The following is a 14,774-nucleotide window of genomic DNA, read 5'->3' as shown; positions in this document are numbered from 1 at the left end:
ACTATTGTAATTCATTATTATCAGGTTGTCCTAAAAGTTCCCTGAAAAGCCTTCAGTTAATTCAAAATGCTGCAGCTAGAGTACTAACGGGGACTAGAAGGAGAGAGCATATCTCACCCATATTGGCCTCTCTTCATTGGCTTCCTGTTAATTCTAGAATAGAATTTAAAATTCTTCTTCTTACTTCTAAGGTTTTGAATAATCAGGTCCCATCTTATCTTAGGGACCTCATAGTACCATATCACCCCAACAGAGCGCTTCGCTCTCAGACTGCAGGCTTATTTGTAGTTCCTAGGGTTTGTAAGAGTAGAATGGGAGGCAGAGCCTTCAGCTTTCAGGCTCCTCTCCTCTGGAACCAGCTCCTAATTCAGATCAGGGAGACAGACACTCTCTCTCTACTTTTAAGATTAGGCTTAAAACTTTCCTTTTTGCTAAAGCTTATAGTTAGGGCTGGATCAGGTGACCCTGAACCATCCCTTAGTTATGCTGCTATAGACAGACTGCTAGGGGGTTCCCATGATGCACTGTGTGTTTCTTTCTCTTTTTGCTCTGTATGCACCACTCTGTATTTAATCATTAGTGATTGATCTCTGCTCCCCTCCACAGCATGTCTTTTTCCTGGTTCTCTCCCTCAGCCCCAACCAGTCCCAGCAGAAGACTGCCCCCCCCCCCGAGCCTGGTTCTGCTGGAGGTTTCTTCCTGTCAAAAGGGAGTTTTTCTTTCCCACTGTCGCCAAGTGCTTGCTCACAGGGGGTCGTTTTGACCGTTAAGGTTTTTCTGTAATTATTGTATGGCTTTGCCTTACAATATAAAATGCCTTGGGGCAACTGTTTGTTGTGATTTGGCGCTATATAAATAAAATTGATTTGTACATAAAAACAGATCTGACATGTAAAATTGTAGAAGAACTGACAATTATAGATGATGTCATAGAAATTGTGACAGTGGAAATTGTACATGAAACATCTAAAAATATTCTAATCAGTTGTGTATACAGAGCACCAGGTTTATGTTTAGCTCTGACTCTAAGGTGTTTTTCCTGTGCCGCCGCACCGCGTCGGCTGCGTCCCGACGCGCGGATCCGTCCGCACGTCTTTCATTAAAAAAAATCTCCTTTAACAGTGGAATATCCGGATAAAATGCTGAAACCGACTTCTTCTGAAACTTCTCTGTTCTCTCACGACGTCCTGGATCAATAGAGCCTGAAATGTGGAGGTTTTCAGCTTGAAACAGGCTGATGACGCTGCCTGAGAGCGCTGCACGACGTCTCGCACCGTGAAAAGTCCTTAAAGTGACAGAATCACCTCAAAATCTCTCATCAGCTGTTAAAATTTTCACTGAAAACCAGCTTAATTTTTCGAACCGTGTCCACTTCGATGTGTCTCACAGGTTTAGAAAAAATTTTGATCAAACAACGCGCCAGTCTCTCAGCAACTTCTCAGACAAAGGAATTCCGACGAGGGGCTGGACGACTCCTCCCACAACGAGTGCTCACAGGCGAATGACGTCACCGACAGGCGTGGAAAAACTCACGCATGCGCACGAGGGTTCAAGCATGTCTGACGTAAAAACATATGAATGAAATCCATATAGTTTTTGAAAAAAATAAAAAGGACCGTTACTTTATTGACAGCCCTCGTATCTTTATCAAAGATAACTTTTCAGTTATCTGATTATCTGTTATCTAAGTTATTTTTTTGGTTATCTGTGCCCACCACTGGTTAACAAACCTGAGCTACTCTTGGGTCTACTGTATTAGAAATTATTAATCTGTCACTAACCTCGAGATCTGTTCCTAAATGTTTCAAATCTGATTAAGCCATTACTTAAGAAACCTAACCTTGACCCTATTTTACTGAAAAATTATAGGCCGATATCAAACCTATCATTTTGTTCTAAAATTCTTGAAAAAGTGGTTTCACAGCAACTCGCGGACCACCTTACTGAGAATAATCTCTTTGAGCCACTACAGTCAGTTTTTAGAACGCATCATTCTACGGCACTATCATCATTATACTAAAGCGGTAAATGAGCATCTGCTTGCAATGGATTCAGACATTACACAGAGGTCCGTCTAAGGCCAATAGAAGCTGGCAATCGCAAACACAAAGTCATTAGTGGATTTCCTTGCGTCACTGAAAAGCTAGATGACCAGCAATTTCTTACTTTTAAACTCAGACAAGACCGAAATGATGGTCCCTGGTCCAGCGAGACATCGGCTTAAGTTTGACCAGTGAATGCTTAACCTAGGCTCATGCGTCTTACATCACACTGACAAAGTGAGGAACCTTGGGATAATTTTTGATCCTTTGTTGTCCTTTGACCTAACCATTAGAGACTCCACAAAGACTGCTTTCTTCCACCTTCAAAAATAGTGAAGATTTGTCCTATCCTGTCTATGGCTGATGCAGAGACTCCGATCCATACCTTTGTTTCTTCTAGACTGGACTACTGCAATGTTTTATTCTCTGGTTTACCGCAGTCCAGCATTAGTGGTCTCCAATTGTTCAAAATGCTGCTGCCAGAGTTTTGACAAGAAGCAAAAAGTTCAACCACATTACACCAAATTTGGCATCTCTTCACTGGCCTCCTGTCTCTGAAGTCATATTTTAAGGTTCTGTTACTAACCTATAAAATTATTCACAAATTTGGCTGACCTAATTACACCCTCTGTACTGACCCAGGCTCTGCGTTCTCAGGGTGCAGGACTACTTTATGTCCCAACTGTGATTAAAAAGTGTGCAGACCACAGAGTCTCCTCTTATTCTGCCCCTGTTTTGTGGAATGCTCTCCCTGTGGAGATAAAACAATCAGATTCTGCAGAGACATTCAAGTCCAGACTTAAGATGCATCTATTCACCCTCTTGTATGGCTAGCACATTGGTATAATATGGAACTATGCTTCCTATCCCTTTAACTCATCTTATTGGCAATGGAACAGGTCTCAGCCTCTTTCATCTAAAGTCTGGTTTTGTTAGTGAAGCTTATAGGGCTAGCTGCCAGTGATCGTATTCTCTCTGCTTCGTTGTTGATTTTCTGCTGGTGGACGCATACCTTAGGTGCAGTTATTTCTGGCTGACTGATTGTGTTCTTTTTCTCTCTGTCCAAGGCACTGATGACATGGTGCAAGACTGATAGCTGTGCACCACAGGGAGCTGGACTGACTACGAGTTGCCTTGGTTGAAGCTGGAGCAGCATACTGCAGTCTGCTTTTGGAATGTACTCTTAAAATGGGCACAGCTTCTACTGTGGCTCATTGAGGATGTGATGGATAGACACTGGCTCTGCACACTAAATCAAATCAAAATAAAATCAATTTAATTTATATAGCGCCAAATCACAACAAACAGTTGCCCCAAGGTGCTTTAGATTGTAAGGCAAAAGCCATACAATAATTACAGAAAAACCCCAATGGTCAAAACGACCCCCTATGAGCAAGCACTTGGCGACAGTGGGAAGGAAAAACTCCCTTTTAACAGGAAGAAACCTCCAGCAGAACCAGGCTCAGGGAGGGGCAGTCTGCTGCTGGGACTGGTTGGGGCTGAGGGAGAGAACCAGGAAAAAGACATGCTGTGGAGGGGAGCAGAGATCAATAACTAATGATTAAATGCAGAGTGGTGCATACAGAGCAAAAAGAGGTGAATAAAAAGAAACAGTGCATCATGGGAACCCCCCAGCAGTCTAAGTCTATAGCAGCATAACTAAGGGATGGTTCAGGGTCATCTGATCCAACCCTAACTATAAGCTTTAGCAAAAAGGAAAGTTTTAAGCCTAATCTTAAAAGTAGAGAGGGTGTCTGTCTCCCTGATCTGAATTGGGAGCTGGTTCGACAGGAGAGGAGCCTGAAAGCTGAAGGCTCTGCCTCCCATTCTACTCTTACAAACCCTAGGAACTACAAGTAAGCCTGCAGTCTGAGAGCGAAGCGCTCTATTGGGGTGATATGGTACTACGAGGTCCCTAAGATAAGATGGGACCTGATTATTCAAAACCTTAGAAGTAAGAAGAAGAATTTTAAATTCTATTCTAGAATTAACAGGAAGCCAATGAAGAGAGGCCAATATGGGTGAGATATGCTCTCTCCTTCTAGTCCCCGTTAGTACTCTAGCTGCAGCATTTTGAATTAACTGAAGGCTTTTTAGGGAACTTTTAGGACAACCTGATAATAATGAATTACAATAGTCCAGCCTAGAGGAAATAAATGCATGAATTAGTTTTTCAGCATCACTCTGAGACAAGACCTTTCTAATTTTAAAGATATTGTGTAAATGCAAAAAAGCAGTCCTACATATTTGTTTAATATGCGCTTTGAATGACATATCCTGATCAAAAATGACTCCAAGATTTCTCACAGTATTACTAGAGGTCAGGGTAATGCCATCCAGAGTAAGGATCTGATTAGACACCATGTTTCTAAGATTTGTGGGGCCAAGTACAATAACTTCAGTTTTATCTGAGTTTAAAAGCAGGAAATTAGAGGTCATCCATGTCTTTATGTCTGTAAGACAATCCTGCAGTTTAGCTAATTGGTGTGTGTCCTCTGGCTTCATGGATAGATAAAGCTGGGTATCATCTGCGTAACAATGAAAATTTAAGCAATACCGTCTAATAATACTGCCTAAGGGAAGCATGTATAAAGTGAATAAAATTGGTCCTAGCACAGAACCTTGTGGAGCTCCATAATTAATTTTAGTCTGTGAAGAAGATTCCCCATTTACATGAACAAATTGTAATCTATTAGACAAATATGATTCAAACCACCGCAGCGCAGTGCCTTTGATACCTATGGCATGCTCTAATCTCTGTAATAAAATTTTATGATCAACAGTATCAAAAGTAGCACTGAGGTCTAACAGAACAAGCACAGAGATGAGTCCACTGTCCGAGGCCATAAGAAGATCATTTGTAACCTTCACTAATGCTGTTTCTGTACTATGATGAATTCTAAAACCTGACTGAAACTCTTCAAATAGACCATTCCTCTGCAGATGATCAGTTAGCTGTTTTACAACTACCCTTTCAAGAATTTTTGAGAGAAAAAGAAGGTTGGAGATTGGCCTATAATTAGCTAAGATAGCTGGGTCAAGTGATGGCTTTTAAGTAATGGTTTAATTACTGCCACCTTAAAAGCCTGTGGTACATAGCCAACTAACAAAGATAGATTGATCATATTTAAGATCGAAGCATTAAATAATGGTAGGGCTTCCTTGAGCAGCCTGGTAGGAATGGGGTCTAATAAACATGTTGACGGTTTGGATGAAGTAACTAATGAAAATAACTCAGACAGAACAATCGGAGAGAAAGAGTCTAACCAAATACCGGCATCACTGAAAGCAGCCAAAGATAACGATACGTCTTTGGGATGGTTATGAGTAATTTTTTCTCTAATAGTTAAAATTTTGATAGCAAAGAAAGTCATGAAGTCATTACTAGTTAAAGTTAATGGAATACTCGGCTCAATAGAGCTCTGACTCTTTGTCAGCCTGGCTACAGTGCTGAAAAGAAATCTGGGGTTGTTCTTATTTTCTTCAATTAGTGATGAGTAGAAAGATGTCCTAGCTTTACGGAGGGCTTTTTTATAGAGCAACAGACTCTTTTTCCAGGCTAAGTGAAGATCTTCTAAATTAGTGAGACGCCATTTCCTCTCCAACTTACGGGTTATCTGCTTTAAGCTACGAGTTTGTGAGTTATACCACGGAGTCAGGCACTTCTGATTTAAAGCTCTCTTTTTCAGAGGAGCTACAGCATCCAAAGTTGTCTTCAATGAGGATGTAAAACTATTGACGAGATACTCTATCTCACTTACAGAGTTTAGGTAGCTACTCTGCACTGTGTTGGTATATGGCATTAGAGAACATAAAGAAGGAATCATATCCTTAAACCTAGTTACAGCGCTTTCTGAAAGACTTCTAGTGTAATGAAACTTATTCCCCACTGCTGGGTAGTCCATCAGAGTAAATGTAAATGTTATTAAGAAATGATCAGACAGAAGGGAGTTTTCAGGGAATACTGTTAAGTCTTCAATTTCCATACCATAAGTCAGAACAAGATCTAAGATATGATTAAAGTGGTGGGTGGACTCATTTACATTTTGAGCAAAGCCAATAGAGTCTAATAATAGATTAAATGCAGTGTGGAGGCTGTCATTCTCAGCATCTGTGTGGATGTTAAAATCGCCCACTATAATTATCTTATCTGAGCTAAGCACTAAGTCAGACAAAAGGTCTGAAAATTCACAGAGAAACTCACAGTAACGACCAGGTGGACAATAGATAATAACAAATAAAACTGGTTTTTGGGACTTCCAATTTGGATGGACAAGACTAAGAGTCAAGCTTTCAAATGAATTAAAGCTCTGTCTGGGTTTTTGATTAATTAATAAGCTGGAATGGAAGATTGCTGCTAATCCTCCGCCCCGGCCCGTGCTACGAGCATTCTGACAGTTAGTGTGACTCGGGGGTGTTGACTCATTTAAACTAACATATTCATCCTGCTGTAACCAGGTTTCTGTAAGGCAGAATAAATCAATATGTTGATCAATTATTATATCATTTACCAACAGGGACTTAGAAGAGAGAGACCTAATGTTTAATAGACCACATTTAACTGTTTTAGTCTGTGGTGCAGTTGAAGGTGCTATATTATTTTTTATTTTTGAATTTTTATGCTTAAATAGATTTTTGCTGGTTACTGGTGGTCTGGGAGCAGGCACCGTCTCTACGGGGATGGGGTAATGAGGGGATGGCAGGGGGAGAGAAGCTGCAGAGAGGTGTGTAAGACTACAACTCTGCTTCCTGGTCCCAACCCTGGATAGTCACGGTTTGGAGGATTTAAGAAAATTGGCCAGATTTCTAGAAATGAGAGCTGCTCCATCCAAAGTGGGATGGATGCCGTCTCTCCTAACAAGACCAGGTTTTCCCCAGAAGCTTTGCCAATTATCTATGAAGCCCACCTCATTTTTTGGACACCACTCAGACAGCCAGCAATTCAAGGAGAACATGCGGCTAAACATGTCACTCCCGGTGATAGGTACTGGTAGGGGGTCGTCCAGTGCCACTAGGGCACTGGACGACCCCCTACCAGTAGTGCCAATGACTGCATGCTCATCTCAATCATGAACTTTGTTTTTGATGCTGTTCTGGTTTCTGGTTCCTGTTTCTTCAGCTTGGTAAAAACTTTGGAAAAATCTTGTAATTGTTAGAATGGTCTACGCAGTGGGTCACTCCTCTGAGTCTGGTTTGCTTGAGGTTTTTTCCTTAACATCGTCAGCAGGAGTTTTTCCCTTATCACTGTCGCCTGTGTGCTTTAAGGGTTGGTAAGCTTAGACCTTACTATTGTGAGGAGCTTTGAGGCAACTTTGTTGTGATTTGGTGCTGTATAAATGAAATAAATTGAATTGAAATTACCTCTCTCCAGGTCTTCTAGGTTGTCTTTGATAAACTTCACAGCCTGGTTTACCTGCTCCTCACTGCAGACGTCCAGCTGGATCACCTTCATGCGATCTGAATTAAATTCATCCAGCTGCTTTGCACCTTCTCCGCCTTTATCCTGCAACAAAATAAATAGATAAATAAAACTTTTACGTATTTGATTCTGTTGACAGCACACGTTGTACTAATCTACAAAACGGGGGCCCTGCAGCAAAAGATGCAACAAGCCAAATGAATTTGCCTTGCAATAACTGTGCTCATGTTTATTACTGCAGTAACTGTTAAGATGAGATCAACTGTATTTATCCCGAAGGAAATTATTTTGCTGGAGTACAGAAATGGTTAACAGTGAACAATGTGTTTTGTTTTGTTTTTTAAATAAGTACAACAGATTTATGCAAAATGGCTGGATGATCTTTGACAATACTGCACATAACTCTGTTTGTTATGTATTCATCCTGCAGAAGGGGGAGGAATTATACAGTCTGATTGCCACTGGTAGGAAAGACCACATGTGCCATTCTGTGGTGCACCTCGGTGGTTTCAGTCTATGGCTGAAAGTGCTCTGACAGCACGCCAATGTGGCATGTAGGGGATGGGAGGTGTTGTCCAAGATGCTGAGCAGCTTCCTCAGCATCCTCCTCTCTGACAAATCAAACCATGGACTCCAGCTCAACCCCCAGGATAGAGCCAGCTCTCCTGGTGAGCTTGTTGAAATCCTAATACCATAGATAAATTATTATACTGTACCAAAAAGTAGATGTTGCATATTTACCTTAAGAAGACATGCAGCAAACACCGTGAAGCCAAGTTTGTGTAGACGTTTGGCGAGTGCATGACCAAAACCACTATCACAGCCTGTGACAAACACAGCTGTACCTTTGACCTGCACAAAGCAGCACGGGAACAGCATGCACACAGATGATCACAACCGTGCAAGACGTAAATTAAATACCATTAAATGCAGGAAGCAACACATGAGATTTTACCAAAAACGCATATGGGATGTAGGACATATGGAAAAATATTAACTATAAAACTCACAAACTGTGAATAATTATTTTTTGTGAACATATCAAAGTCCACTGCCACCTTACCTCGACCTCCCCTCTTGGAAACTGAGGCAGTGCCACAAACAAAACAAAAACTAAACACAGCACAACTATGCACGCCGTCACACTTGACTCGGGAAAACCTAAAGTCTTTGTAGTTGCGTTCAGTATAGCCAGTAACCCAAAACCCAGCAGGACGGTGAGAAAAACCGAAAACACCACCAGAAGAGTCACTTTAAGTGCTGTTACTGAGGCCATCTTGACACAATGTTCTGTTTACTTTCCAGCTGTTGCACCACAACACGCCCCTGAAATTCCTCACTGAGCTACACCCTTTGGCTCAAGGCACCCAAAAATCCACATGGTGCATTCAAGGTACAGTAGTAATTTTACTAATTCTCACAAAATCATTGATTAGCAAAAACCTTTAACCACAGGTGACCTTGTATCTTTCTCTGTGGCAATCAACAGGAATGAGGCTGCAGATCAAACATTTATATTTCAATATTTCTGAAAAAAATTATTGCGATTTCAATTTGTGCTCTTCAGCTGAATCAGCCTTGATGGATTTTATCACTCACCACTCATCTTGAACTGCTTATCCAGGAGGGCAACAGCTCCAGTCGGGGACCCCAAACTTCCCGGGCCACATTAACCACATTCGACTGGCGGATCCGGAGGTGTTCCCAGGCCAGTGTGGCAATATAATCCCTCCACCTAGTCCTCTGTCTTCCCTGGTGTCTCCTCCCAGTTGGATGAGCCTGGAACACCTCCCTGGGGAGGCGCCCAGGAGGCATCTTTACCAGATGTTCAAACCACCTCAGCTGACTCATTTTTTTTTTTAACATTTATCTTTTTTCATAAAATAATACCCCACATCGCTTACAACTGAAAACATAAAGTGCAATAAAAATATGGAAATGTGCCACAACCCGAACCTTGACAAATACCCAGCACCAATATACCAACCATAGGCCCTCTAAAATAATAAAAAAAAAAAATAATGCAATGCTAAAGCTAAAATACCTCCGGCCGTATGAGCATAAAATAGGAAACAGAATGTCATCTTTTGACATCTTAAAGTAGGTCAAGGTTACCCATCTTTGAACTTGTCCAAGGTCTGTGTCCCAAGACTGCTCCCTGTAAATTTGAAGACCCTGGAAGTAATAGGACTGGACTTATCTTTGCTAATTGCTAATCTTTGCTGCAATTGCATGTGCGTGCTGCTGTCAGCCACTGGAAACCTTTGCTGAAAGTTTGTAAGCAGTGGTCCAAGCTTTCCCACCATTCATCAGACGCAGCCTTTCTAGCAAGCTTTAATTTCTTTCTTTTTTTCTTTTTTTTTTTTTTGCTCACTTCAGCAGCACAACGCAACTCTGTACACCGCAAAGGTGGTTGGATTATCACATGGGATTTATTTTTGCCATGGTTGTTTGCAGCACACAGCAGCCGGGTGAGAGGCTTTTTACCACAGGCTGTGGTCCCTGGCTCCTGTCCACGCTGTGCTGTAAAACAATCCTGCTTCTGTGCCGGCGGTGAGTTTCATGTTTAATAATGTTGTCATGGCCTGGCGGTACAGTTCCATGTCATACCTCCTACGGAGTTTAGATGATTAAGTAATAATATGTATATTACAGCGGTGAGATCTGTTCAGTTCCGAACCTCTGACATGTGCTACGACACATTACTGCGCATGAGACCACAAAGAGGTGCACCTGCCCGTGGTATCACAGATATGATGGGCACAATATTTCACATTTGTCGCCAATGAGACAGACCCGGCGCCACAAGGGGGCGTTTGGGGGCGATGCCCCCTCACGTCATCAACCTCGCCCCCTTGGATGTTAAAGTTATCTAAAAATAAAAAAAGAAAAAGAAATATTGGAAAATATAGCAAAATATTAGTTATTCAATAATATCACGTATTTAACAAATAAACCAAATTAATTAACTAAAGTAATTAATTTTAAAACAAACAGATATGGTGTGTGTCTATGTTCAAGCGATTTGATAGGTTGAGGGTTGCACTTGTCAGTGCGGTAGAGGGCAAGCTCAAATTATTCAAGCAGTGTCAAGGGCCTTTCACACTGCAAGCTTAAGCACGACACTTTAACGCTACTCCAGGCCGGTGCGTTTCCAACGCGTCGTGATGTCAGACGCGTCGCTTCGGAAGCGGTAAGGGGGCAGAGATTGCGGCCACGTCGCACTCTGGCTGTTTCCACAACCTGAAAAAAGTTCAGCGATCGCCATCTTGAATTTGGGTGGCCTGAACCACAAAAAAACTTTAAAAAACAGCAGTAGAACGATTCTCCCATCACCCTGCTGGGAGGAGCTTTTTTTTCAGCTACTTTTCAAAGTGACGCTGACCAAGGGAGGACTGACGACTTGGTGGGATATCGATCGAACCGCGACAGCGGGCCGACCCGCACGGAGAAGCCGGCCTTCAGGCATCATTCCTGGGCAGACCGAGGCAGGCATCCGGGGGGATGGAGCAGACCCACTCAGTCCGAAATCTCCCACTTTTTGGATATATGCGAAGTCCCAGTTTGCCCAACGGAGGTTAGTTCTGCAGCTTTATCGAGATGAGGATAAAATAAAAGTAAAACGTGATGTTTCTGCACTGCTGTGAAGGTTTAATGATCAGCTAACGTTAGCTTAGCTTTTTAGCACAGTTGATCTGAGTGAACACTTTAATTATCTCTGCCAACGAGGTTATGTTTTCGGTCGCGTTTGTTTGTTTGTCTGTCTGTTTGTTAGCAGGATAACTCAAAAAGGTTTGAACGGATTTTGATGAAATTTTGTGGAGTGGTTGGAAATGACAAGAGGAACAAGTGATTAAATTTTAGTGGTGATCCAGATCATGAGCCGGATCCCGATGCTAATGCGTTAGCATGTCTATGCCATTTTCAATGTTAAAAGTTAGCATTAAGCAGTTGCAGCTGTCATCACGTTCGGGTGCATTTGTTTTCAAATTTTAATATTTCTTACATTTATTTTTGTTTATATATTAATAATCTAATGATTATTATATACAATTTTAGAGAAAGAGACAAAAAGAAATAGATCACTGTGCCAAGGAGGGAATCTCTTTAGGGTCAGTGACCCTATGGCCTTGTTTAGAGAAGTGTTTCATAAATGTTAAAAAATTCATATATTTGCAGTTTAGTTGAATAATAAATTGAATTTTGTCTCATTTGTTTTTGTCTATAAGCACATGCAATATCAATATCAGTGCTCAGATGACAGTAGGTTCTGGGAAAGGTGCAAGTTGCAATAAACTGTGATGCCAAGCGCTAAGGATACATGCTATCCAGTCACAGCAGATGAAACTTTTTTTACTACTGAGCAAACATCATTGTTAGACTTTTTTAGGTTCAATGATTCCACGGCATGTAGATGTTATGGTGTCAGTTGCACTCTCTGAGTGCTTCTAGTTTCTAAATGGTTCAGTCTTTTTTATTTTTACCAAATAAAGCTACAGCTTTTTTCAGACACCACAAAAGCTCAACTTTAAATAACTTGTTTTTTCTGGCATTTTTTTCTCTTTTTTTTTTTTTTTTTGCTGTTTTTTTTTCCTTTTTTATATATAAACTGTTTAGTGTTTCTTTATATTTAAAAAAATATATTTGTATTTGTCCCAATCAGGAACATTTGCTGTGCAGACAACCAAACTTGCATTGATGAGCTGAACACCACGAAGTCCAGTCGAAAGAAAACATCTCTGCTCTACAAAATAGGACAAAAGTGTCTTCAGCAACACCACCACAGTTCAAAACTGCAGAAGAGACCTTCATCTGGTCCCGAGAATCCACCAGAACATCACCTGCTTCTAAATAAAAGGCTCTTTAAACAGCAACTATTTTATTATTTTTTAAAAAGCTGTTTCATTTTATATTTTAACAATAAATGAACAGATCATGTCCACGAATCAAAGTCCAAAGACATTTGCACAGCTAGAAGCTCTCCACTTATTGTGTACAAATTCATATTTTAGAAATGACTCTGTCCTGATAACAACATTAAAGGCAATTACATATTTTGGCAAAATTACAAGTTTAAATGACTATATATTAAAAAAAACATCATGACGTTTATGTCACAGAAATCCTACTTTACAATCACACTGCAGTCATTGTTAAATTATTTCCTGTTGCATTTATAATAAACATTTGTACTTATTTAGTGTTTGTTTTTCTGGTTGAAATGAGATATAAATAATTTACCAGACTTTAAAAAATGTACAAGTTTCCATGTTTTATTTGTCTAAAAATAAATGTCCAAGGTTCCTTATGTTAAACAAGAAATTATCTAATCTGAAATAATGGGTGGTTTTAATTTACAGATGAAAGGTTTCTAAAGAACATTTATTGATTTATTTAGCTATTTTAATTATAAGTGTTCTAAACTTTTTTTTTAACAGTAATCAGAAATTTTGAGGTAACAAACAACAAAAAACATTTCCAATGATTTTTTTCAGAAAACTACTTATAAATGAGTAGTCCTGTCACACGTTAATGTTTTGTAGAGATCAGTGGTTTCTGCCACAAGTCTTCCGTGTTTTGGCCCGACGTGTCGTTCCTATTGGACAACGCGAAGGTACGTCACAGCTCAGAGTGTCGAAAGTTGGCGCACCTCATCTCGACAGAACACCGGCTCTGTGTGGTATGCAGGAGATCACTTGACCGAGGGTCTATACGTTCAAATAATAATTAAAAAATACTGTCATCACTCTTTACTCTTAGTCAGTCTCTTACAACGGTGTAGCCTAAATACACGAGTTTTCCAGGCAGAGCCGGCCCAAGGTATACGCCAACTACGCAGTCGCTTAGGGCCTCCACGCCACCAGGGGGCCCCGAGAGCACCGAGACGTTGTGATAAAAAAAAGTAAATATATACATGAAATTAAAATAATATTGAATAATTTAAACGAAATTGTGTTACACCCGAAAAAAATTAATTCATTTGACAAAATACCAATACTAGGTTAATTGATACCTCCTGTTGGCTGCTGCCACCGTTGGGCAAATTTAGATGCACCGCTTGGTTCAGGTGGTCGATGACTAATCGTGAGGAAAGAAGTGAGTGAAAGTCATGTCTCAGAAAAGAAATTATCCCTCTGGAGCGGAGAAAAGAAAAAAGAAGTAGGAACACGAGAAAAAACAAGACAAAGGTAGGTTTGCATGTCCAATATTACAATTTTTGTCATTATTTGCGAAATGCTCCGTTCGTTTAGTGTAAAGTGCTTTAGGTGTCTTAAAGTCAGATGCGATTGCTCTAAGACTGCAAGGGAAGCTCAGCTTCCCCAAAAATGTCAAAAAAATAAGTGATCAAATATAAACTGTTGTGTGTACATGTCTGAGTAAATGTGCGCTCAACATTTGTTCAGAATCAGCTTCTTATCACTGCTTAACGACGCCGCTTTCCTCTCACTCAAACCCGCAGCTTCACAGTGCTTTAAACAGACTTCAATAGCGACACAAAGCATGCAGCGAAACGAGACGAGTCATTGGATAAATGCTGGGCTTTGTCCCGCCCATCGGACGCTCAGCGTGTCTAGGGGTCTATGAGGCAGTGGGCTGGCCTCGGCTGGCCCGGACGCTCAGATTCTGAATGATGATTGGATGGTCTGTCTGAGGCTGAATCCCTTTTTGATTGACAGCGAAATGAGCGAATCAGCGGTCTTTTAGTGTAAACATCCGTGGGAGCGTTTTCATTCTGTTCTTAATTGAACCGGAGACTTTCCTAATCCTCTTAGTGGTATTTTCTTTGTTAAAAACGACTGGCGACAAATCGAGCTTCTATTTCTGGTGGTTTTTTTTGTAGCTGCTTGTGTTTGGAGACTGACTTCTATCACTCTTTATGACTTCTATCGCAGTTTCTGTCCCTACCGAGCAGCGGGTGCTGCTGAGCTCCTCCACCGTCACAAAGCTCTCACAGGCGGACAAACTTCACACGAGCCTCGCGCCAGTCCCAGCTAGCGAGCTAGCTAGGTAGCAAGCTGCACACAATGGCAGACAATTTGAATGTTGTGGACCGGATTTTGGTGAAGCCATTTGATAGTCTTCCTTACAAAGAAAAACTTAGAGTTAAACAGCATGGCAGATCACATCCTCAGATTAATTTGGTGCAAAAGGTGGGGAAAAGCTCAGCTCTCAATGGTTTGCAGGCCAAAGTTAAAGCAATAGCCCCCAGTGCAATGTTTGTGCATTGCTATGCACACAAATTGCTATGTGGTGGATTTCTACAGTCCCGTTGCCAGATCTTAGTCTTAAGGGGGGCTTATGAAATCCACCAG

At 41.0% G+C, this 14,774-nt stretch overlaps 1 protein-coding gene across 1 annotated transcript in view; it reads right to left on the bottom strand.

Moving 5' to 3' along the window:
- The window catches only part of LOC117508914 (D-beta-hydroxybutyrate dehydrogenase, mitochondrial-like), a 44,763-nt gene extending 35,984 nt beyond the window's left edge, over positions 1–8,779 (bottom strand). Inside the window, 3 exon segments of the mRNA XM_034168755.1 lie at positions 7,404–7,545; positions 8,203–8,313; positions 8,525–8,779. Of these exon segments, the coding sequence (XP_034024646.1) occupies positions 7,404–7,545; positions 8,203–8,313; positions 8,525–8,737 (466 nt within the window). The 5' untranslated portion in view covers positions 8,738–8,779.
- Positions 8,780–14,774: the final 5,995 nt, after the last annotated feature.

The sequence above is a fragment of the Thalassophryne amazonica genome, chromosome 1 (genome assembly GCF_902500255.1).
Source record: "Thalassophryne amazonica chromosome 1, fThaAma1.1, whole genome shotgun sequence".
In the NCBI taxonomy this organism is placed as follows: Eukaryota; Metazoa; Chordata; class Actinopteri; order Batrachoidiformes; family Batrachoididae; genus Thalassophryne; species Thalassophryne amazonica.
This window is presented reverse-complemented; position numbering and strand designations above follow the sequence as displayed.